At 45.7% G+C, this 27,800-nt stretch overlaps 2 protein-coding genes across 2 annotated transcripts; both read left to right on the top strand.

Moving 5' to 3' along the window:
* The first annotated feature begins 6,886 nt into the window (after positions 1-6,886).
* On the top strand, positions 6,887-20,765 carry LOC123408139 (splicing factor 3B subunit 1-like). The gene is made up of 5 exons (XM_045101324.1): positions 6,887-7,087; positions 10,967-12,515; positions 20,132-20,247; positions 20,441-20,536; positions 20,760-20,765. Exons 1-5 carry the CDS (start codon positions 6,887-6,889, stop codon positions 20,763-20,765), a joined length of 1,968 nt encoding a protein of 655 aa, XP_044957259.1.
* An 86-nt stretch (positions 20,766-20,851) lies between these two features.
* On the top strand, positions 20,852-21,631 carry LOC123408138 (protein TOPLESS-RELATED PROTEIN 2-like). The gene is made up of 4 exons (XM_045101323.1): positions 20,852-20,938; positions 21,015-21,141; positions 21,231-21,340; positions 21,443-21,631. Exons 1-4 carry the CDS (start codon positions 20,852-20,854, stop codon positions 21,629-21,631), a joined length of 513 nt encoding a protein of 170 aa, XP_044957258.1.
* Positions 21,632-27,800: the final 6,169 nt, after the last annotated feature.

Below are 27,800 nucleotides of genomic sequence, written 5' to 3'. Positions count from 1 at the left end.
GATTTTCCTCTAAGGAATCCAACGAGATCACGAGATTCGTGATAGAGGATTACTTTGCGGCCCGTGTATGTTTGTGATGGACTAGTTGGAGCACCCCTGCAGGATTTAATCTTTCGAAAAGCCGTGCCCGTGGTTATGTGACAACTTGGAATATTTGTTAACATCTGGTAATAGATAACTTAAACATAAGCTAATAAAATTGCCAACTGTGTGTGTAACCGTGACTGTCCCCTTCGAAGATCTCTCTTCAATCGGGAACACGGTGGGGTTATGACTGACGTAGTTAGGTGTTCAGGATCACTTAGTGATCATCTATTACCGATCGCTAGAATAGACCACCTTCATACATGTTCCACGTAAGTTAGCCACCATATAAAGCTTAGGATGATGCAACCTAAATACTCCACCTTTCCAACCTAATAACTTGACTAGTTCTGGCACCGAGGTCATAGATTGCTGAGTCCCCGTGGCTCATAGATTCCTTCACAACACCAACAGGTTCAGGTACCACCGAGACAGGTGATCCCGACGGCACACAGCTGGCGTGGCAGTACGATGAGGAGAACGACCACCAGTACTTGATCTATCCAGAAGATTGATGTGACGCCCTCGATTTAATCGTACGCTAATCATACACGCAAATGCGTACGATCAAACCCAAGGACTCACGGAAAGATATCACAACACAACTCTAGACACAAATAAAATAACATCAGCTTCATATTACAAGCCAGGGGCCTCGAGGGCTAGAATACAGAAGCTCGATAAACACACGAGTCAGCGGAAGCAACAAATATCTGAGTACAGACATAAAACATGGGGTGCCTTAGAGAAGGATAGCACAAAAGATACAACGATCGAACGAGGCGAGGCCTCCTGCCTGGGAACCTCCTAAACTACTCCTTGCTTCAGCGGCCTCCACGAAGATGACACCATCGGGATGACAGACATCGGCAGGAAACTCCACTCCTGGGCTCCATCATCTGGTCGCAGCAACGGATCAAGGGGACAAAAGGGGGAGCAAAGCAACGGTGAGTACTCATCCAAAGTACTCGCAAGTCTTACATCAGAACTACTCTAAATATGCATCAGTATCAAAGGAGGGGGGGTTATATGTGGACTGACTGCAGCAATGCGAGAATAGAGAGAGAAGGCCTAGTTCTATCGAAGACTAGCATCTTCAGGGTCTTGCAGCAATAGACGAGAGTAGAACGGGGATAAAACATTAATAGTCATATTGTTGCAGCATTATTAAAGTGAGGTCACGCCCAAAGATTCTCCCTCGACTCCCTGTGAGGAAGCAATCCCGAGGCAAACTAATTCCAGTTAAGTAACAATTGTAGTTGTATAAGATCGGGGCACAACTCCAAACCGTCTTGTAACCGTGGACACGGCTATTCGAATAGTTAATTTGCATCCTGCAGGGGTGCACCACATGTCCCGTCACGCTCGATAACACTCTGGCCGGACATACTTTTCTGGGTCCTGCCCGGCCTCGGAATATCGACACGTCGCAGCCCCACCTAAGACTAATCAGAGAGGTCAGCCCGCCGGTCTAAAACCTAAGCGCAAAGTGTTCATGGGCCCAGTTCCTCTCCGCGCTCCTGCATGATGCGAGGGCGGCCGACGTCAGTCCTAGCATCCCTTAATCACAAGCGCAATGCATCTCGGGACCACTCGGGCGCGCGCCACTACGATTGCTGACATCTGAAAAGCTTCGGCTGATACCGCGACGCCGAGTACCCATAATTCTTCCCGCGTAGCCGGTTAGTGCGAAAAGGTCTCCGACCAACCTAGATCAAATACCCAAATCCATTAACATTTTAATTAGGCCAACAACACAGTCTCATGGGAATCCACCCGTCTTACAACTAATCACCAAAGATCCCAGCAACATGGCCGAGTAACTGTGTGGTTGTAACAAAGGGGGGGGGGAATCCGAGATATCACCCTCGTTGGATTCCGAACGATGTATCCATCAAGGTGGGCTTAGAGGAATCACCCTCGGGGGTCCCACACTTGGGGGGTTGCACGACAGAGGCGTCATCGGGAATGGTGAAAGAGGAATCACCCTTGATAACCACGACCGACTAGCTATACTATAGAGATATCATCAGGAGTACTTAGCGAGGTGTCACCCTTGGTACCCGATAGTATCTCTGTAGCATCATACAACGAAGGGGGTGTATGTGATGTGTCGGGTCTGGCTCGTCGATCAGATATCGAGATTTGAAAACAAGCGGGGCAACTGAACTACGGGGTCAGAGGGGATGACTGCTCCACCTATACTAAGCATATTAAAGGTACAGGACTGAAAGTAGCAGTTCATCAAAAATAGGCTATGCATCAGATATAGGAGCTAACTACAACAGTAGCAAAATACTAATGCAAGCAGTAGGAAGAAAGACATAGGCGATATAGGAATGATCAAGGGGGGTTTGCTTGCCTTGCTGCTCTGCGGCAAAGGACTGATCGGCAGGGTCGTAGATGTACCCGGCAGCAGCGTCAGTCTCGGGGTCTACCGGTAAGAAGAGGGGGAAGAAATAATAAATAATAGCAATGGTGCAACACAAAGCATGACATGGCAAGATGCAGGCTAGACATGAGCTAACGCAGCAACATCCGTCATAGACGGGTCGGAAGAATATCTGACGATATTTTCTAGGTCTCGGGCTACTACCGGACAGACTGGAAATGATGGAAATGTTCCATGTTTGCTATGCTAGGGACGCGTGACACACGAATGGACCGTGTATCCTGGTTCATCTCGTTCCGGTGATCAACTTTCATGTTGAAAATATTTTGATCTGACTTACAGATTATTTAATATTAATTTTAAAGTTTTATTCAATAATTAGGAATTAAAAACAGATTTAAATAATTTAATAAAAAGCTATTATGACATCAGCATGATGTCATGCTGACATCAAGAGTTGACTGGTCAACTAACCAGCGGGTCCCGAACGTCATGGGCACAAGTTTTAATTAAGATTAAATATTAATTAATCAGATTAATTTAGTGGGGGACCCACGTGTCATATTCTAATTATTCTAATTAATTAGTTAACTAATATATCTATTTATTTATTTAATAAAAACATTATTTTTTATATATATTTAAATTTCCACTTTTCTCAATTATCGCGCGCGGCCCCCCTGTCATAGACAGCGGGGTGCGTTGGCCCCACCGGTAAGTGGCTTTAGGCCAAAAACATATTTTTATTCACAGATACATAACCATACAAATATCGTATTCCTCCACATACCTATATACGCAAATACATACATAAATACGGGCATCAAATACATACATACATACATACGGAATACATCATTTGTTTTTATTTCTTTCACATCTCACAGCTCACATCTCTTTGTTAACAAAGAACTTCACAAAGAGAGAGAGAGCTACATCTCCACGATCTCCTACATGAACCTAACGGCGTCGGATCGGAGTGCCGTCTGCCGGAACGGAACCGGGACGGCGCGAGGAAGACGATGGTGGGAGGAGCCCGAGGAGGAGCTCACCGACGTTGACGAGAGGGCCCGGTGAAGCCGGAGTTCTCGTGAGGCGAAGGTGACGTCGAGGAGGAGGACGATGCGGTGACGGTGGTGACGGTGGTGCCGGTGAAGACGTGTCGGCGAGGTCGTGCCGAGAGGAGCCCCAATGAGGAGGGGCCCCGGAATGGAACCGCCGACGGGGAGCTCCGGCTGGCGCGGGGGTTCCGGGGGTTGGGGCCGATGGGGAACCGGGAGGGCTCGGCCGGCGGGGCTCATAGGGTTGAGGCTCGGGAGGGAGCTGGAGGGGGCCGCCGGCGGGAGGACCTGGATTGGCAGGGGCTGCTGGGTGGTGGTAGGGAGCGATGGGGGAGAGGGGCTCGGTCCTCGGGGCGAGCAGGGGGGAGAGAGGAACCGAGGGGAGGTTGCAGGGGGCTCTGGAGAGGATCGATGGGGGAGGGGTAGTGCTCGCGGGTGGGGCTCTCAGTAGGCACGAGAGGCGAGCGGGGTGGGTGCGTTCGATCTGGGGGGTCGCTGAGAATCGCGACAGGGGGGTTACCGAGAGAGAGAGGAAGGTTCCTCGTGGGGGAGAGAGCGGGGTGCCTGGCGCGGGAGTTGGTGGGGAGCCGTCGGTGGGGGGGCGCCGAGCGGTGGGTGGGTTGGAGCCCGTGGCGGCGGCGGCAGCAGCCAGGGAAGCGGGGGGAGCTTCGCTTGCTGGCTAGGGTTTGGCACTTGTGGCCGGCTGGGCCACTTTGGCCCAGTCGGCCAGGGGATTGGTTGCTCTTTTTTTATTATTATTATTTCTAATTCTTTTTATTACCTAATTTTATTTTCTTTCTTTTATAATTTATTATATATACTTTTAATCCTTTCTTTTTATTTAATTCATTTCAGTTACCATATTTCTTTACTCTATTTTATTTAAAGCTCCACTTCTAAATATATTGGGATTACCAATATTTCCAAAAGTGCCTGATTCATTTTTATACTTCGCTAGGTAATCTTTATAACTCCCCGACGTTATTATTTTAACAAACGGATTCTTTTCTCGTTTGACTTAATCTCAAAGCTCGAATTTTGATTCGGTTTCAACCAACATGACAACGTTGATATAATCCACGATGACGTGGCATCATTAGCGCGGGATCACTGTCGTTTAATTACAATCATCACTGTAGAAACAGTCGAGGATGTCATAATTGAGGCGTGGTCGTGATCATGGGCAAGCATGCAGGGTAGCATAGTCATTTCCCTTGTTTTGTAGTCCGTAGCGGAACTACCTTGTTTGGATGCATGATGTAACTCTGATATATTTATGAGATGGCAATTGGACCCCTTATTTGTCATTCTGTTGATATTATGTATGTGCTATGTTACCATGTTCGCGAAACGCTTAGATGCGCTTCTTTCCAATTCGGGGCCTCGTTACACTCCCGCAGGAGTACTCGGCCGTGTCTAAGTCCCAGTGTGGTTGATCATCCTCTCGGACCAGCTACTGATCATCTCCTTGGTAAGCTATTGCCTCACCAACTAGCTAATTAGACGCGAGCCCCTCCTTGGACGGATTTCTCCTTTTGCTCCTCGGCCTATAGGGTATTAGCAACCATTTCCAGTTGTTGTTCCCCTCCCAAAGACATGTTCTTATGCGTTACTCACCCATTCGCCACTAGAAACACTACTTCCCGTTCGACTTGCATGTGTTAAGCATGCCGCTAACGTGCATCCCGAGCCAGGATCAAACTCTCCATGAGATTCATGGTTGCATTGCTTATAGCTTCCTTATTCATAGACAAAGCAGATTCGGTATTGTATTTCCTATCCATGCGCTTCACATTATTAGCCTGGAGCTCGCCATAACCAATATAGCCAACCCGACCTTATCATCACAATCCCACAAGCCTCTTATTCATTGACGTTCGCTCGCGGCGGAAAGGTAATTCAAAATAGAAAAAACTCACTTCAGAAAGAAAGAATATACCAGTTTGTTGATCGCTTCAAATTAGCATATCAAACAAGCCAGTCAGGTCCATTGTTGAACTTGACCTAGCTAACATCAAACATGGCGGGATATGAACTGAACAACAATGCGGATTGTCCAGTATTCTTCTTTCCCTATACTTTTTTTGAAACAAGAAAGAAAATCCAAACATGTATCTAGAATAATTAGAAAACTAAAAAGAAAATAGTGAAAACTAGCTCGTTGGGAGTGCTAGGTAGTTTGATCTGGTTCGACGAGCACCATTCCAATCTCTATTCCCCGAGAGGAAGATCAAGTGTGGTGGGCTCACACTAGGTTGCTTGCTTCTCTTCTGACCTAGGGTTCCCCCACCTCCCTCACCCCGCCGCCGGCCACCCCCGCCCCCCTCCCATCTCCCCATCTTCCCCTCCCGCTCCGCCGCTCCAGGGGCCACCGGATCCGCGCCCCCTCTCCCCTCCTCCCCTTCCGCGACCCGCGCCGCCCCCGCGGCGGCCGGGCCACACCCCCCAGCCTCCCGCCCACTCGCCCCCCCCCCCTTCCCTCCCTCCTCCTGCCGTCGCTGGTGTGCCGCATCGGCCCTTGGTCGGGCGGCCCTGGTGGCGGCGGGACTCCGTCCTTTCCCCTCCTGGCTCGGGTGGCGCGGGGCAGCCCGGGGCCTGGTGGTGCGTCTCGGCGGCAGCGGCCCGGCGCGGCGGCGGGGCTCCCCCTGGTGCGGCGTGGATGGTCTCGGTGGCGGTGGTGCTGCCGTTGGTGGCTGGGTAGCGGTGGCTGCGATCCGGCCCTTCAGGCCCAGATCTGGTCCCCCCGGGCCCGATCTGGGTCTGGTCGGGCCTGCCTCGTCGCCTCTGGTTGGTTTGCGGCGCGGCTCGAAGTGGGGATGACAGCGTTGACATCGCACCACTGCAGCGTGATGATGGGAGCTTCACGAGCTTGTCCATGCCCAGCTGAGCTTTTGGGTTGACATCGCACCACTTCATTACATGCCCTCCTGAGAGGGGGGAGGGGAGGACCCGGCAGACGGCAAAGATGGACGTGGAGGGAGACGGCAAAGATGGAGGGGGAGGAGAGGGAAGGAGAAGGCAGACGACAAAGATTGACGGGGAGGCAGACGGCAAAGATTGACGGGGAGGCAGACGGCAAAGGCTCCGTTAACCCCTAACGAAGGCAACGCGTGTCGGCTGTCGTCTCAAGAGCTTTGCCGACAGCTCCTGAGGAAAGCTGGCGGCAAAGAGCTTTGTCGTCCGCCTTGCGTGGGCAGACGGCAAAGAAGGTCCTATGCCGTCATAGGCTGACGCAGAAATTTTGCCGGCCGTGACAATCTTTGTCGTCTGTGGTATTGTCTTTGCCGTCAGGGATATTGTCTTTGCCGTCTGTGATGGCAGACGGCAAAGAAGGTGATTCCTGTAGTGCATGAGGGTAGCAGCGGTGGCGGCCTACGTGCAGCAGCACGGCGGCGGGGACTTTACGAGCCCCGGGACTTGGCCGGCGCTCGGCCGGGCCTTCTTGGCCTGGTGTGTCCTGGCTACTGTGTCCGGTCGGCACCCGCCGATGGCGGTGGAGGATGTCCTCCAGGTGGCTGCGCTGCTGCTGCCCTCCAGTTCCAATGGTTCGGTGTGCTCTCGTCGTCGTGTCCGGACAGCGACCATCTTGGACGGTGGAGGTAGTCCCCTCCTGTGTGGTTGACCCCCTGTCAGGTCGTGTCTTCGGGTGGTTCGTCTCAGACTGACCGACCTTGCTACGTTGACCATGGTGAGACGACGATGATGATTGCAAGACCGAGGTAGCAGTTGTTGGTGGATGGCATGCTTAGTGGTGCGTCTCTGATTGTCCGGGGGGTGGTGGTTTGGGGGTCGGGAGAAATCCTTGTCTTTTGACACCGACATGGTGATGCTTGAGAGTGTCACCCTTCCTTCCTGAAGGGTGTCGGGTGTGCCTCCTCTCCACGCCTCGGAGCATACCGGGGGAAACCCTAGGACCTGTCCGGGCAACAGTGTCGTCGTCGTCGTCACTATCCTTCGTGAAGGTGCTACTTGGTACGCGATGGATCAAGGTGATTGGATCGTGGTGGGAATATTCCGGAGGAGACGTAGCGGTTGCAGGTCATTATTGTTTTTGTTAAGCCGTCGGTGTTGGCATTATTTTCTCTTTCTTTTTTTTTGGCGTGGATGTGCTATTTTGCCCTAACAGTGGCTTCATGTTGTATCATGTGGTTGCTATATATATATAGCGGGGCGAAAGCCTATTTCGAGAAGAAGATCAAGTGTTTACTCTTTTTGTTGGTCTGTATTATAGATCGTTTACATGAAGGCCTATGTGTTACTTTCCCACTGGAAAATTCCCTAAATGGAGATCCCAAAGCTCGCGCGGAAAGAGATTGGTAGGAGATTTGGAACACATTGCCCCCCCCCCCCCCCCCCCCGGGACGCTTTTGTGACCGGATCCTCGATCATTATGTCCATTTTAGGAAACCAAATTCTGTCATGCAAGAATGCAAATACTTGGATATCAAATTTTGGGGCGCTTTTGTGCCATGCAAGAGAATCGCGTGGAAAAATCTTTCCATTTTGGGAAACCAAATTCTGTTTGAAAAACTGAATTAAATACTTGGATATCAAATGTGTGACCATGTATAGTTCTCAGATTAGCGCTCCTTGTCTCAATTCTCTCGCGGTCTTTGAAACCGAGCCTCTCCAACACATATCCTCTTGCATGGCAAGGGAGGTACATATCTCCATTCTCGTCAAGCTTCATGCTGAAGAACCTATCGTCTCGCAGGTGAGGCGTGTCGACATACCTCGAGAGTCGCCGCAATACTCACACTCTCAATATCCATCGTCAGACATTTCCTGTTTTAATATGGTAAATTTTGTAAACAACAATCGTGACACTATGTATATCAAAAGAATTGAACATACACACACACACACATATATTTCCCTAATAATAAAGAGGCTATCGCTTTCGTCGGAAAACCCACCGAGGTGATTTTACAAAAAAAACCTTACTGTTTATGACATTAAACTCGTAGTATATACTAAATATTTTTTTAAATACTCATATCTTTTAAACCGTAACTTCAAATTTAACATATTATATATGGAATTTGATTAGAAAAATATGTAGAATTTAAATATAATATTATTTTATCTGTTAAACGTTTAATAAAAATACTATCTAGGGTGCAATCTTAATAAATAAGTTTCGTCTTTCTTTCATACCGGTACTCATCCGGGTCGGGGATGAACACGTCAACAAAATCACGATTAGAGATGAAACTGAAGGCCACTTGACTGATTCTTTGTACGTATTAAATCTACAAGCAAGCCGTGTTAAAATAGAAGACCCGTGAAATTTTGAACTGCATTTTTGTAGAATAAGACCATCTTTATTTGTATCGTAACTATAAATTCTCAAATTATAGACATTTTTTATAAATTAAGAGCGTGTGCCGTGTGGTATTTATTTCTCCCATCGCAACGCATGGGTCCTTTTGCTAGTATATATATATAGAGAGAGAGAGAGACTCTATTCATCACCCAGGGTGCAGATTAAATTATTCCTCACCCGTGGTAATTTACGATCATTTCATGAATAAATTAAATTTTAAATGCAAATAGATACGTTTATATTGATTCACTACGAAAAAATTGACATAAGAAAACAAAAATATAGGTCATAAGACCAGAAAAATCACATTTTATGTATAATTTACACTATGTTTTTATGTTTGTAATATTACGTGATATAAAATATTTTTTACGGTGACTATGTATTTTTTTACGGTTTCCTTTTATGTATGAGATAAGATTAAAATTTTAGAAACGTAAAATTACAGTGTATTGATGTGAAAATAGAGGGGGGTGAAGAATATTCTTCACCCAGGGTAACGAATAGCGCGACCCTATATATATATATATATATATATATATATATATATATATATATATATATATATATATATATATATATATATAAACATAGCTAGCTAGGCCACTCGAGCATTCCGACAAAACTTAGCACAATTTAGCAAGCAAAAGTGAGAAACTAACTACTGTTTTATGCATTATATTAACACCAACAAAAAGATGATACTTGTAGGTTGGTGAAATATGTATGTGCCTTTTTCCTCTTCAAAGTTTAAATAAACCATTGGTTGTCTAATTCAAACCTAATGTGTGCCTACTTACATGAAATTTACAAACAAGATTTTTTTTCCTTCTTTCTAGTTAGCCCATCAAAAGATCTTCAACAAACATATATATCTTGATTTTCTTATTAACATATGCATCTCAATTTCCATTATCTCAATTTGTTCTAGCAGCTTGAACCGATGGCCCAAATCTAAATGGCAGCAGCCTTGCACTACTGAAATCTGCTGGTTTGCCCACAGCCAGAGCTGACGGCAAAGGACAGTTTAACTGATGGCAAAGGCTTTGCCGTCAGTGAGCTGTCGGCAAAGGTACCGGCCAAGATTTTATCGGCAATCACCTTCTTTGCCGACAGCTGGAGCTCCACCGACGGCAAAGACTTTGCCACCAGCTTTGTAGCACGGGCTGACGGCAAAGAGCAGTGGCGGCAACGGCGCAGGCCGAGCTCCATTAGAAGGTTGACGGCAGGCTTTGCCCACAGCCGTAGAAAAGCTGATGGCAAAGCCTCTCCTCTTTGCCCACAGCCGTAGCAAAGCTGACGGCAAAGCCGAAATCCCTAGGCCCCATAGGTCCCCTCTTTGCCCACAGCCGTAGCAGAGCTGACGGCAAAGCCCCTTGGCCGCCTCTTTGCCGACAGCTGGAGCCCAGCTGATGGCAAAGCCGAGAATTTGGTATTGCCAGGATACACAGGCTGCCGCCACGTGTCTTCTTTGCCTACAGCTCACTGACGGCAAAGGCTTTGCCGTCAGTGAGCTGTAGGCAAAGACCCTCTCTGCTTTTTTTTCATATTTGTTTTCTGTTAATTCCCTGCATTTGCAAAACATAGATACAAACAGCAACATATATATATTGAATCTGCCCCTAAACAGCACCACAAGTGCATCACAAAGTGCAAACAGCACAACACAAGTGCAAACAGTACGAATATATGTCATTAAAGTGCAAACAAGATCACAAAGTATTACAAAGCATCACAAGTGCATCCACAAATACAATTGCATTACAAAGTTCATCTAGGACTACACAAGTGCATTACAAAGTCTCGAGCATCCATCCATATGCCATGCTGCTTCATCAAAATCTGCATAATGAGAAAGAATTTAGAAGAAGAATACAATAAGAAAGAAGTTATCTAAATTAAGCTAAGCAATTAGAAGAAGAAGTGGAAGAAGAAGAAGAAGAAGAAGAAGAAGTGGAAGAAGTGGAAGAAGAAGAACAAGAACAAGAAGAAGAAGTGGAAGAAGAAGAAGAATAAGAAGAAGATAGAATTTACTAAGCTAACTAAACCATGACGGCATTTATAATGAGGCATTTTTGATTTTTGAGCTCTAATATCAACTAGAATTTCTACACGAAGGCTATTGGTTGCATCCTCCCTCTTATGGATGCTGAGTATGCCAGTTTCTACACGAAGGGTGTGATGGCAGTCTTAATCAGAGAATTCAAGTCCCCAGATGAGGAGATGAAGAAGATTGTCCTGAAGGTTGTGAAGCAGTGTGCCAGCACAGAGGGTGTACAGGCTGATTATATCCGGAGTCAGTGTGTCATCAGCACACAGTGTTTAGATCCTGATTGTATCCGTAGTCACACCGTCCTTTCAGCATTCTTCAAATACTTCTGGGTTAGGAGAATGGCTCTAGATCGTAGGACCTATAAGCAACTTGTGGAAACAACAGTAGAGATGGCAAACAAGGTAGGAGTTACTGATATCGTTGGGAAGATTGTTGAGGACCTGAAAGATGAAAGTGAGCCTTACAGGAGAATGGTGATGGAAACAATTGAGAAGGTGCTGGCTAACTTGGGTGCCTTGGATATTGGTCCTCGCCTGGAGGAGCTGCTTATTGATGGCATCCTGTATGCTTTCCAGGAACAGACAAGTGATGATGCAAATGTCATGCTTAATGGCTTTGGAGCTGTTGTGAATGCGCTCGGCCAGAGGGTCAAGCCTTACCTTCCTCAGATATGTGGTACCATCAAGTGGCGGTTGAACAACAAGAGTGCAAAAGTTAGGCAGCAAGCAGCTGATCTGATCTCAAGGATAGCTATTGTGATGAAGCAGTGCCAGGAGGAGCGGCTTATGGGTCACCTGGGTGTTGTGCTATATGAGTACTTGGGGGAGGAGTATCCTGAGGTGCTGGGTTCAATTCTTGGAGCGTTGAAGGCTATCGTGAATGTTATTGGCATGACCAAGATGACGCCTCCAATCAAGGATCTTCTTCCTCGTCTGACCCCCATCTTGAAAAATAGGCATGAAAAGGTCCAAGAGAACTGCATTGATCTAGTTGGTAGGATAGCTGATCGCGGAGCAGAATTCGTACCAGCTCGGGAGTGGATGAGGATTTGTTTTGAGCTGCTGGAAATGTTGAAGGCTCGCAAGAAGGGTATCAGAAGAGCCACCGTGAACACATTTGGTTACATTGCCAAGGCAATCGGGCCTCAGGATGTGTTGGCCACTCTGTTGAATAACCTGAAGGTGCAGGAGCGACAGAACCGTGTTTGCACGACTGTAGCAATTGCTATTGTTGCTGAAACATGCTCGCCGTTCACAGTTTTGCCTGCCCTCATGAATGAGTACCGGGTTCCGGAGCTCAATATCCAGAATGGTGTTTTGAAATCTCTCTCTTTCCTCTTTGAGTATATTGGTGAGATGGGCAAAGATTACATATATGCTGTCGCTCCCTTGCTTGAAGATGCTCTGATGGACTGGGATCTGGTTCACAGGCAGACTGCTGCGTCCGCTGTTAAACATATGGCTCTAGGAGTTGTAGGCTTGGGTTGTGAGGATGCTCTTGTCCATTTGCTCAACTTTGTCTGGCCCAACATATTTGAGACATCTCCCCATCTCATAAATGCCGTCATGGAAGCTATCGAGGGGATGCGAGTTGCTGTAGGCATTTTTGATTTTTGAGCTCTAATATCAACTAGAATTTACTAAGCTAACTAAACCATGGCTAATATCAACTAGAATTTACTAAGCTAACTAAAGCCTGGCATAATCTAAGTTGATCTAAACAATAAGAAGAATAAGAAGGAGAGGAATAACTTACCAAATGCCAGGAAACGAAGGAGAAGCTGCATCTCCGTTGGTCGCTGGGTTGCTAGGGCTCTCACCAGGAGAAGTAAAGGGATCGTGGGATTCAACTCTTGAATGATGCTGCAACAAGGCAAGAGTTAAAATATGTGGTTAGCACGGCAACAGACAATGGTATAAGACCGTGCAAGGTTGGTCATTGAAAGGGAACTCACCGTTCCCACCGGAGAAGGCATCGGCGGAGGGGGCGGCAAACCTTGCTTCTCACACATAGCCTGCAAATTAGTTTTCGAGGAGTCAAAGAAATAGCCTTGTTGCGTCTCACACATAGCCTTGCTTCTCACACAACTGACTTACCGCAACGAAGTCGTGCATGGCCTTCGCATGGGCATTATTGCGTGCCCTCTCCTCGTCAAGCAACCTCTGCGTATTCCGGTCCCTCTCCTCCAACAAGAGCCTGGTGGCCTCCCTCTCCTTCATAAGTGCGGCCTGCAACCCCTCCTCAAAAGGAATTTTCATCATCCATCCAGGGACAAAAGAACGAAAGAAATAATGAAGAAAACTAACCTCGATGGCAAGATCAACTGGCCTCGCGCGTTGCCGTATTGCAGGAGTGGAGCTCGTTTGCCTCGACTTGATCTGAGATAGAGTCTCAGTGATAGGGACGAAGCCATCACACATGGCCAGCGTGCCATGACTCTTACCGCCACCAGAGATCATTAACGCCTCTGGATCGATAGGATTCTGGCTCGGGTCAAAGTCAGGCCCGCGCAGCTGTTTGATCACCTCAGAATAAGACGTCATCTTGCTGTAGGCGGACATGCTTGTGTACGCCGACGGCCCGTCCCCCTCAGAATATGCCTTCGCCGTCTTGTACGAGCCCTTATGGGCCATGCTAAACGCGGCGTATCCCTCAGGCTCGGGCTGGTTATTGTGTTTGGCCTACACGAAAAGACAAAGAATTAGTACAACAAAAATCATGAACGAACGAATTATTGATGAAACAAAACAAGGCACACATACCCATTTTTTGGCGTATTGCTTGATGTTGGCATTGCCTTGGTGGTGTGGCACACCAACCAATTGGGCACGACGGTCCTTGGCCATAGTGTGGGTGCTCAACCAAGCCTCTGTGCACCACCTGTCCGCTATCATCTCCCAACAATCCATCTTATCGGCCAACCATCTCGGGGGCACCTATGAATGTAAGTTAATGAAGAATGAAACTAAGTATTATAACTAAATAGACCTAACTAGCCCTAAGAATTGATCTTTGGAATGTACATACCTCCATGTACTCGGTCTTATCAAGGAAAATCTTTCGACATTCAGTCTTTGTCTTCAGCTCCCCTTGCTTGGCGTACCAATCTCGAACAGCCTGAACACGCAGCTCGTGCCTCGTGTTATTCAATAAACTCTTGCACTCTTTCACGAGGTTCTTCTTGGCCGCCTCCTCCGTCCCCTCCTCGACCCTAAAGTAACTCTGCAATTATGCCAAATAGATGCACAGATGAATAGTGAAATGATTTGGAAGGAAATAACAATATATAACATTGTATACTTTTTATTGGGTAAAATAATAGTTACCCAAAAATCAGCCAACACCTTGTCGGCCACGCTCACGCAAACAACACCATTGACATGTGTGTTTTCCGGGAGCAGAGCGGCTTGGTAGTGCTCCCACTTGAGTCCTGGCTCGGGAACCATACCCTCACCGGGCAACTGCACTATCCCGGGGAAGTGCTCCCTAAGTAAAGCACCAAGGAGGCAGTTTGGATTCCGGGTATTCTGCGGGTAATCCCATCCCCTACATAATGATAAGGCAAAGACATTAGCTACTTGGTGAAATATAATGATATAAGGTACACAATATATATCAACTTACTTCTCGCCTTCTGGCTTAATTAACGGCCTGTGCTGCAAGTCCAATCGGTCTGGAACTCGTGTCATACCACGTTGGTAGACCGACTTGCTGGCAGCCCCCTCAGTCTCCGCCTCAGCACCCTCCGCCTCAGCCTCCGCCTCAGCACCCTCCGCCTCAGCACCCTCCGCCTCAGCCTCCACCTCAGCACCCTCCGCCTCAGCCTCCGCCTCAGCCCCCTGCATCGGTGTCTCCTCCTGGACGGTAGGATCCCGCACCGGTGACACCCTCGTCTGCAAGGGTGAAGTTGCTGAGACAGAAGTAGCCGAGGGTGGTGGCGACTGGCTCCTATCATGCAGCCTCCCTCTCCCACGACCACGTCCTCTGCCTCTCTTCTTTCCTACGCCTCTCCCACGGGGCTCCTCGGCAAAGCTCTGTAACAAAGTTCTCCGTAGCTGCCCAGGTGCTATCCTCAACTTATCCCCGCGTGCCATGTCTCACCACCTGTAACGATAAATAGTTAAATAATTAGTACAAATTCAAGGACAATAATTAAATGAACAATAATAAATACATGAATAATTCAACTAATAATTAAATAATTAAACAACAATGTTTGGATGCATACAAAGTACTAATAGTCTGGATCATCTGTCTCTTCTCCATGGTCAATTGAAGCAAAATCATCATCAGTATCACACGTGTCGTCATGACTGATATCGTCATCGGGTTCAAGGACATCATGTGGAAGGCCTTTTTGTAACCGATCAAGCATTGATAGCTCATCGGCATTGGTAACTTCTTATACTTCCACTTCTTCCTCATCATCACGTGAGTCTTGTTCCTCCGTGTTCAGGGTGGACGTAGAGCAGTTTCGGGTACGACGTCTGACACCACGTGATTCTTGGAAAAATTCTCCATCATATGTTATTGGGTCAATTTGAGGTTCATAATCGTCTTCATTTGGGGGAGGAAGTCTAAGATGTGGCGGCACATCGAACACGACATACCAACCTTCTAGGTTCTTAACACTTTGACAACAGTATGGCAGATAGAAAACTTGGGTGGCCTGTTGAGCCACAATATAGACATCGGCACCGCTTAACTGCCTGTCTTGTCGAATTTCGACAATTCCAAGATGTTCATGAGTCCGTCTTGTCTTAGTAGGATCGAACCAATGACATTTGAACACAACAACGTTCGGAGGATTTTCACCATAATAATGAAGTTCGTAGACTTCTTCAAGTCTTCCATAATACTCGACACCTCCCTCGCCTATAGCAGAGACACCGGAATTGTTTGTTTTTCGACCGGGCATTGAAAGCTCTTTGCTAGCAGTACGAAAGCGATACCCGTTGATGTCGTACTTCTGAAATGTACGGACCTTAAAGTCAAAACCATTAGCTATTTGTCTCAATTCATCGTCGACTTGCTCATCTGAATTAGCCTAGAAGTTAAGAAAAGATAGAGTTTGGTGTGTTACTCATGAGTAATAGCAACAAAGGAAATCACTTATTATATATAAGGGAGGTACCGTTTTTTTGAACCAAGAGATGAAACCGGGATAGCCGTCTCCTGTCTTTTCAAGAAGTTCATACTCGAGAATGGATTCTTTCTCGATTGCAACACCATTCGAGAATTGTTCGACGTATCGACTGTATCAATTAATAATAGTTGTTAGACACAAAACTTGTTAAAAGTTGCGAAACAATGTACAGAGCACTTACTCGATGTATGGCCGAACTTCTGTTAAATTGTTCAATATATACATCGTTAGTGTGTGCCACTCCTCGACGCACAGCAACTTTGGTTTTCCCACACCAGAAGGTGCGAGCTTCCCTTTGAAAAGGCTGAGATTGGATTCACGTCGTTTGGGGTCGCCCAGATTGTACCGAGGCTTTGGATTATGCAAGCTGTGCATAGTGGCATCATAGTGTGCTGTTACGAAATTTGCCGCCTCCTCGGTAATGAACGCCTTGGCCATCGATGCTTCAATTCTACGTTTATTTTTACATTTTCCTCGAAGTGTCTTCTGCATTCTTTCAGTTGCGTAGCACCAACGATTTTGCACAGGGCCACCCAATCTTGCCTCGGTTGGGAGATGCAAAATCATGTGTTGCATCGGATTAAAGAAGCCTGGTGGAAAAATCTTCTCTAACTTGCAGAGCAACTCAGGCGCCAACTCTTCCATGTCATCTATCAAGGCACGCGACAACTCTTTAGCACAAAGAACACGGAAGAAATAGCTCAACTCGGCCAATACTAGCCATTCAGTCTCGGGGATATAGCCACGCAACATCACCGGCATTATCCGCTCAAGCCATATGTGCCAATCATGACTCTTGAGCCCAAAAAATTTCATTTTTTCAATGCTCGCTCCCCTCGCTAGATTCGCAGCATACCCATCGGGGAACAACAACTTTTTTTGCACCCACAAGAGGATTTCCCTTATTGCTCCCTTCTCAAGATTGTACCAGGCAGGTGGTTTGGACCAATTTTTTCTTCCTTTCGGTTCTCGCATGTTTAGTGATGGCCTATCACACAGAGTCTCCTGGTCAACTCTAGCCTTTGTATTATCTTTGCCCTTATCAGTGCCAAAAAATGTGCCAAGAAGGGCCTCGGCGATATTCTTTTCAGTGTTCATCATGTCAATGTTGTGTGGAAGTAAGAGGTCTTCGAAGTAGGGGAGATCCCAGATGCATGGCTTGTGGGTCCAGGCGTGTTCCTCATTATAACCCAAGAAATACCCTGGACGGTTTGGATCAGGCTCCATAGATTTTAACTGTTCATTAATTTGTGCCCCCGTCCACGCAGGTGGTGCAGAGTGTTTGACAACTTTACCTTTCATGAAATTCTTCTTGTCTTTTCTGAATGGATGGTCCATAGGCAAGAACTGTCTATGCAAGTCAAAGCAGGAATACTTCCCACCCGCCGGCAACCAATGAAACTTAAGAGCTGCCTTGCATTGTGGGCATGGGAACCTTCCATGCACACACCAGGCAACGAAAAGCGCAAATGCTGGCAGATCATGCAACGAGTATTGGTACCAAACATACATTTGAAAGTTCTCTTTCTTAGCTGCGTCGTATGTGTTGACCCCATTCACCCAAGCTTCTTTCAAGTCATCCATCAACGGCTGCATGTACACACTCATATTCTTCCTCGGGTATTTTGGCCCTGGAACTATCAACGTCAGAAATATGTGCTTTCTTTGCATAATGGATGATGGTGGAAGATTGAGGGGAATGACAAATACAGGCCAGCAACTATATTGGGTAGCCGTCATACCAAAAGGATTGAACCCATCGAGGCTGATGGCGATTCGACAATTCCTTGGTTCTTTAGCTTTTTCCTTATGTATACTATCGAATGCCTTCCATGCGTCACCATCTGAAGGGTGTACCAACATCGGAACTCCGTGTTCATCTAATTCTTTCCTAATTCCATGTTTGTGCCATGTCGTCTGTTTTTCTGTTTCTTCGAGCATGTAAAGTCGTTGAAGTCTTGGTAGGATCGGCAGATACCGTAGGACACTCACGGGGATTTTGCTCTGCTTCTTCTCACCTTCACCGTTTTCTACCTCAACATATCTGGAGGACTTGCAAAATGGACAATATGTTTCCTCCGCATACTCTTTCCTAAATAAGGCACATCCCTTCTCACAAGCATGTATCTGCTCATACGGCATCTTGAGTGCACTAAGGATTTTGTCTGACTCATATAGGTTTGAAGGCATAATATGACCTTCTGGTAGAAAGCGCCCAAATAGGGTCATCACTGAGTCAAACAGATCTCTTCCAATGTTGAACTGGGCTTTCAGAGCCATTATTTGTGCGATGGCATCTAGCTGAGAAATCTTAGTGTGCTCGTGAAGAGGACGTTTTGAAGACTCCAACATGGCATAGAAGGCTTTCGCGGATTCCTCCATCTCTTCGTCCTTGTTCCGAGCATCATCAAAGTCATTCACCATGTCTTCAATCCCTGTACCATGATCATCGGTGCGCCGACGCAACACCTCGTCTCTGTTACGTTGGGCCGACTCACCATGAAATGTCCACAAGGTATAGCCGGGAGTAAAACCACGCATCTGCAGGTGTTTACCCATTACATCCTTTGTCTGTCGCGAATAATTCTTGCACTTCGTGCAGGGGCACCATGTTTTTGGCTGGCCTTTAGAAAACGCCGTTTCCACGAATTCATAGGTTTTGCTCAACCATTCATCGGTCATATCTCTCTGACTATGGTGACCGGTGTACATCCATTCACGATCAGTCATTCTGGCAAGCTAGCTACATAGTATCCACATATAAAACAATATAAAATATCAATTCATCAAGTATGTTAAATTAATTATGGCCATTTTTTAATCATGGTTAATACATTGGGATGCACGGCATGCACACCTACCAGCTACTAGGTAAAGATGGGTCCTAATCCCACCCGAGTATGTGTAGATTGGGTCATTTCCCACTGCTCTGCTCCCGACCCAACGCAAAATTTCGGCAGCACCTCCCCGCTGTTCTCCTGATACACGTCTCGGCAACTAACCGAGAGGATGTGTACCCGGAGAACAACAAGGAGGAGCTGTCGAAACTCTGCATGGGATCCGGAGCAAAGCGTGGGAAACGACCCAATCTACACATACTCGGGCTGTCCATGGATAACGTTGGACAATTCGAAAGAATCACCGTTATAAATATGCAAATGCATGCATATTTATGACAGGAACCCTTTCGAACGGGAGACGCATATTGGTTACGCAACACCTTTGCATTTTAATACTAAAAATACCTAGCTAGATAGTGTCATCAGCACGAAGGCCGGAACAGAGCAAAATAAAGGGGGTGGAGGAGGAGTTAACAAATGTGCTCACTTCCGAATGCAGGGGAGGTCGTCGAAAACCAATCCCTCGCGGAGAAGCTACTGCACATTTAAATGCACTCAATCAACACAAATACGCACTCGCGGTAATTAAGCTAACTAATACTAACATCTATTATTAATAATTTATTATTCAAGTTTTGTTACTCTTCTCTTCCTCTTACCACGTTAATTAGATTTTACGAGCCGTTAATCTGGTGGGACCTGATTATAACGGTGCAGATCGAATCACAGAAGAAGGAAAAAAACACAGTTCTGTCACGTGATCTTACTCTCCCAATCTCAATCTCACACGTATCTCTAACAAACTCTCATATATAGTTTAAAAAAACTCATATATTGTTTACAGAATGCAGATGTGCATTTCTCCTTAGATATTTCCGCTGATTTATAGTTGAAAAGGGATAAATTGATGTATAAAAGCTAACAATATATGCCTCAAATCAGTGGTCAAGATTCTAAATTTAATTTGTGATATGGTGCATTGCATGGCATAGGCTACTGTTCTGTAGGTATATTTTCTACATGCTTGCAGATTCTTACCGCTACAACTGAATTATATATATTTTTTATAAACATTAAATACAGTAGCTGACATGCATGTTGTGGTCAGATTAAATAGTTTGTCAATTTGAATGGTTTTCTTATTGCCGCAAATGAAATTGACAGTAATCTCTCTGATGTTTGCTTGCATATCTATGCTGAAAGTCTAGAACATCTTTAAAATCATCAAGGAAAGTCTAGAGCTCTCGTGCCGGACCTGGCGCGGACGGACCGGCGGGAGGGAGAGGCCCCGCGCTTCCAGATTTATACGTTTGTTCCTAATGGAGAGTTAAGACAGCAAGCAGAGGTACGTGCATATTGATGAGACTATATATCAAATAGTTTTCCATGTACACCCCCTTTCGGTCTGTTTGACAACATGGAGTTTGGATTCGAGCCCTTAGGTGGACAGAGTCCTTAACTCCCCATAATGCCCAAACTAATCCTCATTGCAACCCCTTAAAGGTTTCTAACTGTTTGATTCTTTGTGAATTGCACAGATCGATGCTCACATTGGCGGGGTCAATGACATTGCATTCTCTCACACCAACAAGTCCCTATCAATTATTACATGTGGCGATGACAAACTCATTAAGGTGAGGTTGCTCATTATGTCACTGTTGATGTCTATATAACAAATATGTGTAGGTTTATGACGTGCCATATTTTTTTCTATTTTTTCTGCATACTGCCTATATTCAACACATGCAATGCTTGGTGTTTGGCCTACAAGGCTTTCGGTATTGCCTTCTCTTGCTTTAGTTTCTTGTGGAGGGTGATGCTAACTGGACTGCTTTGATTTTTTTTTATGTCATGTAGTCTTAACTGGCAACATCAGCTCTGCAAGAATCCTAGACCAAACCCTGACATAAAGACACTCTTCACGGATCATTCCTGTGCTGCTCCTACCAATGGAGCAAGAGCTCCCCCCTGCAAATGGTCCTCTTGTTGGACCAATCCCCAAGACAGCTGGATTCCCTCCGATGGGTGCTCATGCTGTACGTATCACAACTATAGTTGAACATTTTGACATTTTATATCATCCTATCATTTACTATATTCTCAATCTCGCAGCCGTTTCAACCTATGGTTTCACCATCTCCAAATGCAATTGCTGGTTGGATGACAAATCCCAATCCCTCTTTACCACATCCTGCTATTGCACAAGGGCCGCCCGGTCTTGTTCAGCCACCAAACACAGGTATCATAAAACTGCAGTTCAACAAAATGGTGTATGTCACTGTTCCAATGTTGTTTGATTTTTTGTTTGGATGCTCTATTTGTTTACAGCGGCATTTCTAAAGCATCCAAGGACTCCTACAAGTGCGCCTGGCATTGACTATCAGTCTGCAGATTCTGAACATCTGATGAAAAGAATGCGTGTAGGCCAGCCAGATGAGGTATTTGGGTGAACGTGGACTTTGCCATAGTTTCTGCTCTTTGCTCATTTCTGTAACAGCAGATTGATGAAGCAGTTTTGACACCTTACAAAACTATTTCAGGTGTCATTCTCTGGTTCAAGCCATCCTCCCAATGTTTACAGTCAAGAAGACCTCCCCAAACAAGTTGTTCGCACACTCAATCAGGGTTCTAATGTTATGAGCCTGGATTTCCATCCTGTTCAACAAACTATTCTTCCAGGTACATGCTTCAAACACTTAGCTTGGTTCTTGAATTTTTTACTTTGTTAGTGCATATTGTGTATTTTAATATCTCTGCTGTAAAACAGTTGGAACAAATGTTGGTGACATCGGGATATGGGAAGTTGGTTCACGCGAAAGGATAGCACACAAGACATTTAAAGTTTGGGACATTGGCTCCTGTACCTTGCCATTGCAGGTCATTATTTGAATGATAAATTCTTGGATCTATTTTATTCCGTTTTGTTAGCCACTTCTAATGTGCTGTAAGCCTGCAATTAGCAACATTCTGACTTATATTGTGAGTTCTGAACTTCTAATGCATAAAATGTGTTGTTCTTTGTTCAGGCTGCACTAATGAAAGATGCTGCAATATGTGTCAATAGGTGTCTGTGGAGCCCTGATGGAAATATTCTAGGTATGGAAACAGGCAGTTCAGCTGCATTATTAATACGCGCCATTTTTCAATAAAAATATAGCATTTGGGCATCGTTTTGTGCTCGGGAGTGCATATCATTTGGGCATGCTTCTCTGCTCAGCTGCTAAATGTTGTAAACAAATTTGCAGAACGGGATGAATCTGAAAAGCTGAAGACCTGGAGGAGGGGAGGAGGAGGGGACTCCGGCGGCGTCGGGCGGGGGGCGGCGGGGGCCGGGGCAGGCGGCGCGGGGAGGGCCCGAGCCGGAGGGGGCGGCGCACGGCGGCGCGGGGCCGGCGCACGGCGGCGCGGGGCCGGCGAGGGGCGGGGCGGCGCAGTGCGGGGGAGAGAGTATGCGCGGGAGGGTGAGAGAGAGAACGGTGAGAGAGAGAAGTTAAGAGAGGTAGGCACGAGGGGATAAGGCACTTTTCTTTGCCCTCAGCCAGCTGTCGGCAAAGACAGCCGTTAGTCTTTGCCCTCAGCTGGCTGTCGGCAAAGACAGCCCCTTTTTTTTTCTGGTCGAGGCGGCGACTGTGTTAGCCCCTATGCCGTCAGCCTTTCTATGCCGACAACTTTTTTTGTCCTTCGCCGTCAGCTGGCTACCGGCTTAGATAAAGCGGACGGTAGAGATTTTATTTGCCGTCAGCCCCTCCTATGCCGTCAGCTTTCATTTTGGCTGAGGGCAAAGTCTCTTTGCCGTCAGCCCCATGAAATTGCTGACGGCAAAGCTTAAAGCTGTTGGCAAACTAGCAGATTCCAGTAGTGTTGGGGTGCTAGAGCGGGAGGGCTGGGGGGCGACGTCACCTCGAGGGAGTGGGCTTACCGGAGCAGGATGGGGAGCGAGGGGGCCGGTCGGCTTACCGGAGCGGGAGAAGGGCAGGGGGATTACCGCGGGAGGGGAGGGGAACGGCGGTGACGGCGAGGGAAGCGGCGACGACAACGATGACATTGACGGCGAGGTAGGCGGCGGGGGGAGGAGCGCGGAGACGGCAACGACGCGTCGGGGAAGAGTCGGCGTCGATCGAGGGTTCGTCCGCGTCGCGAGCGAGAGAAGGAAGAAGATGAAACCGCGATTCGGACATCACAAATTTCCAACTGCCGCCTATATAGGCGGAGCTTTGGCCCCGGTTCGTGGCACGAACCGTGACTAAAGACACCCTTTAGTCTCGGGTCGAGCCACGACCCGGGACTAAAGACCCCTGTAAACGAGGGTCTTTAGTCCCGGGCCGTGGCTCGACCCCTCCCGGGTCGTGGCTCGACCCGGGACTAAAGGGGGTCTTTAGTCACGGTTCATGCCACGAACCGGGACTAAAGGCCTGGGCTCGCGACATTCCAAAGTTTAGTCCCACCTCGCTTGTCGAGAGGAGCCGCCACTGGTTTATAAGCCCCGCTGTCCCAACCGTGTCGAGCTCCTCTCTAAAGCAGCCTTCCGGGCCTAAACGCACTGTAAATTTAAAAATTGAAAATATATTTGAAATTATGGACAAAATTCAACCTAAACTCAAAGTGAGGTCACTTTGGAAAGTGATGTCACTTTGAATTTAGGTTGAATTTTCTCTAAAAATCCTCATATAGTTTCAAATTTTTTTCATTTTTTTTGTTTTGTTTTTTGCTTTATTTATTTTGTTTTTTCTACTTACAGCTAAATATTTAGTTTTCCAATTTGAATTCTTTAAAATTTGTGTTGTACACAAAAAATATTTAGTACTTTGATAATTTCAGTTGATTATTTTTTTGTGCATTAATTTATTTTTTGAGTCAGTTGACCCTGAAATTGAAAAGCACTACAAATGAACTCTAAAAATGTTTAAAGTTGGCATCGTATCATCATTTCACCCACATAGCATATGCTAAAAAGTTGATAGGGTTACGACAAAAACTAGATGCACTTCGTGTATAAAACGGACAATCTCTTTCGAAGTATCAGGATTTCGAACGAGAACTCATGTGTTACAAAGAGATTTCATTTTTTTGAACTTATTTAAACTCCATACTTTTTGTGTGTTCAAAATGCACCATTAAAAGACACATCACAAATTTTGAACAATTTCTGACTTGATTTGGTATTTTTCGTGCATTTACTTTATTTTTTTTGAGCTAGTTGGCCCTGAAATTGAAAAGCACTACAAATGAACTCTGAAAATGTTGAAAGTTGGCATGGTATCATCATTTCACCCACATAACACGTGCTAAAAAGTTGAGAGGTTTACGACAAAAACTGGATGCACTTCGTGTACAAAACGGACAATCTCTCTCGAAATATGAGGGTTTTGAACGAGAACTCATCTGTTACAAAGGAATTTCATTTTTTTGAACTTATTTAAACTACATACTTTTTGTGTGTTCAAAATGCACCATTCAAAGGCACATCACAAATTTTCAACAATTTCTGACTTGATTTGGTATTTTTCGTGCATTTACTTTATTTTTTTGAGCTAGTTGACCCTGAAATTGAAAAGCACTACAATGTACTCTGAAAATATTAAAAGTTGGCATGGTATCATCATTTCACCCACATAACATGTGCTAAAAAGTTGAGAGGGTTACGACAAAAATTGGATGCACTTCGTGTACAAAACGGACAATCTCTCTCTAAGTATGAGGGTTTCGAACGAGAACTCAACTGTTACAAAGGGATTTTATTTTTTTGAACTTATTTGAACTCCATACTTTTTGTGTGTTCAAAATGCATCATTCAAAGGCACATCACAAATTTTCAACAATTTCTGACTTCATTTGGTATTTTTCGTGCATTACTTTATTTTTTTGAGCTAGTTGACCCTGAAATTGAAAAGCACTACAAATGAACTCTAAAAATGTTGAAAGTTGGCATGGTATCATCATTTCACCCACATAGCATGTGCTAAAAGTTGAGAGGGTTACAACAAAAACTGGATGCACTTCGTGTACAAAACGGACAATCTCTTTCAAAGTATCAGGGTTTCGAACGAGAACTAATGTGTTACAAAGGGTTTTCAATTTTTTGGACTTATTTGAACTCCATACTTTTTATGCGTTCAAAATGCACCATTCAAAGGCACATCACAAATATCTAGCACAAGGAGAAGAAGGAAGAGCGACCCCCACAACAACAGTCGGCATTCTTCTTCTCTCAAATATGGTGGACACTCCCTCACCTGATTTTTCGACCGTCGATGATGGTCGCTACTCCTACTTCCCCTAGTGCATAACAAATATCTAGCACAAGGAGAAAAAGGAAAAGCGACCCCCACAACAACAGTCGGCGTTCTTCTTCTCTCATATATGGTGGACACTCCCTCACCTGATTTTTCGACCGTCGATGATGGTCGCTACTCCTTCTTCCCCCAGTGCATAAAAAATATCTAGCACAAGGAGAAGAAGGGGAAACGACCCCCACAGCAACAGTCGGCATTCTTCTTCTCTCATATATGGTGGACACTCCCTCACCTGATTTTTCGACCGTCGATGATGGTCGCTACTCCTACTTCGCCTAGTGCATAAAAAATATCTAGCACAAGGAGAAGAAGGAGAATCGACCCCACAACAACAGTCGGCATTCTTCTTCTCTCATATATGGTGGACACTCCCTCACCTGATTTTTCAACCGTCGATGATGGTCGCTACTTGTTCTTCCCCTAGTGTATAACAAATATCTAGCACAAGAAGATGAAGGAAGATGGACCCCCACAACAACAGTCGGCATTCTTCTTCTCTCATATATGGTGGACACTCCCTCACCTGATTTTTCGACCATCGATGATGGTCGCTACTCCTTCTTCCCCTAGTGCATAACAAATACCTATCACAAAGAGAAGAAGGAGAAGCGACCCCCACAACAACAGTCGGCATTCTTCTTCTCTCATATATGGTGGACACTCCCTCACCTGATTTTTCGACCGTCGATGATGGTCGCTACTCGTTCTTCCCCTAGTGCATAACAAATATCTAGCACAAAAAGAAGAAGGAGAAGCGACCCCCGCAACAACAGTCAGCATTCTTCTCCTCTCATATATGGTGGACACTTCCTCACCTGATTTTTCGACCGTCGATGATGGTCGTTACTCCTTCTTCCCCTAGTGCATAACAAATATCTAGCACAAAGATAAGAAGGATAAGCGACCCCCACAACAACAGTCGATATTCTTCTTCTCTCATATATGATGGACACTCCTTCACCTGATTTTTTGACTGTCGATGATGGTCGCTACTCCTTCTTCCCCTAGTGGATAACAAATATCTACACAAGGAGAAGAAGGAGAAGCAACCCCAACTTTGCTGAATCTGTGAGATTTGTGAAAACCTAAGAATTCACTAAGTCTCGGAATCTGGAGTTATTTTCTTCCCTTGTTGTCTTGTGTGAATTAGCTCATGTGTTGGGATTTAGCCCAGGCAACAAACAAATGTTTGTTAGCTGTTATGTTTGTCTAGCTCCCTGTAAAAAATTTCATGCTTATACACCTCCTGTAGATACCATTTTGGAGGCTGCCAAAATGCTTCAGAGCATAAGCAGCTGGTGAAAATCTGTAATTTTCACTAAGTCTCAATCTGTGATATTTTTTCCAAGTTAGTGACTATAGATCTGCTCATGGGTGATTATTATGCCTTAGCTTTGTGTCCAGGGTTGTAATGCTTTTGTATGGCTTCAGTTTCATGCCTTGGTTGATTTATTTAGAGGGATGTGGTTGTTTTAGATCTTGTAGACAAACTGCTATGTTGCTGTTAAAGACAGATTGTATGCTTATGTGGTTTTAGATCTTGTGTGGGTTTTGGTTGTTGGTGTGGTGTGATCCCAAGCACCATTCCACTTGTATTTTGTTGCTTGGTCATGTGGCAACCTGGTTACACCAGTGAGTGCCCATAAGTTTGTGTTTGTGGCTGTTTTGAACCGTAGACCTTTGAAACTTGTTTTGTAGTTTCCGGTTGATCCGTGACTCCGTTCATTACGTTCTTTATATGTTTTTGCATCATTTTCTCGTGATGCACATGTTCATGCATGTCAAGATAACTTAATATGAGGTTCTGTCTAGAATTTAATTAAATCATCTAATGCATATGAAAGTGACTAGAATAGTGATGCATGCTTCCTTCTTCACACATGCATCATATTGTTTGTTGCATTATGTTTTGCTGGTGTTCATCTGCTGTTATCTTATCTTGGGTAGCATCGAGAACAGAGAGTGAGTATGTGGATTCTGGAGAGTACGTGCAGGAAGAACAAGAGCAGTTCCAGGCAGAAGAAATCACACGCAAGATGACCGTGACCTTGGCACCGTTTCTAGCTTTGTTATGCTTAGAATCACGTTTCCTTCGTCACATGCTCACTGCCTACCACTTGATATAAATGCCACATGTCTTTGCCATGAACCCCAAACACTTCCCTCTCCTAGCAAATGTTGTTTGGCTAAGCAGGCTTGCTCAACCTCTAATGGATAGCTTTGCTAGTTGCAGGTGCCAGCTGGCCCATGTCATAACATGGGCATTTTGATATCATTATGTTCAATTGTTATTTAGTTAATGCACATATATACTTGGTAAATAACGGAAGGCCTAGCCTTTTGCCGGGTGATTTGTTCTGTTGTTGTCGCCTTAGTTTCGGCTACCGGTGTTTGATTCCATAACTGATCGCTCCTAACACGTTCGGGGTTGTTATGGGGACCCCCTTGATAGATCGTGTAGTGTTAAGGCTTGTCTGGCAGGATCCAACTTTGGTTTTAATCTGCTAATCACTTAATAATTAAATGCATAGGGAATAGCTACCTCGAGGAATTAATCAACAACCCCGGGCCAGTGCTCCTCATGAGTGTTGGTCCAAACTGAGCA

The sequence above is a fragment of the Hordeum vulgare genome, chromosome 7H, assembly GCF_904849725.1.
Source record: "Hordeum vulgare subsp. vulgare chromosome 7H, MorexV3_pseudomolecules_assembly, whole genome shotgun sequence".
NCBI lineage: Eukaryota > Viridiplantae > Streptophyta > Magnoliopsida > Poales > Poaceae > Hordeum > Hordeum vulgare.
This window is presented reverse-complemented; position numbering and strand designations above follow the sequence as displayed.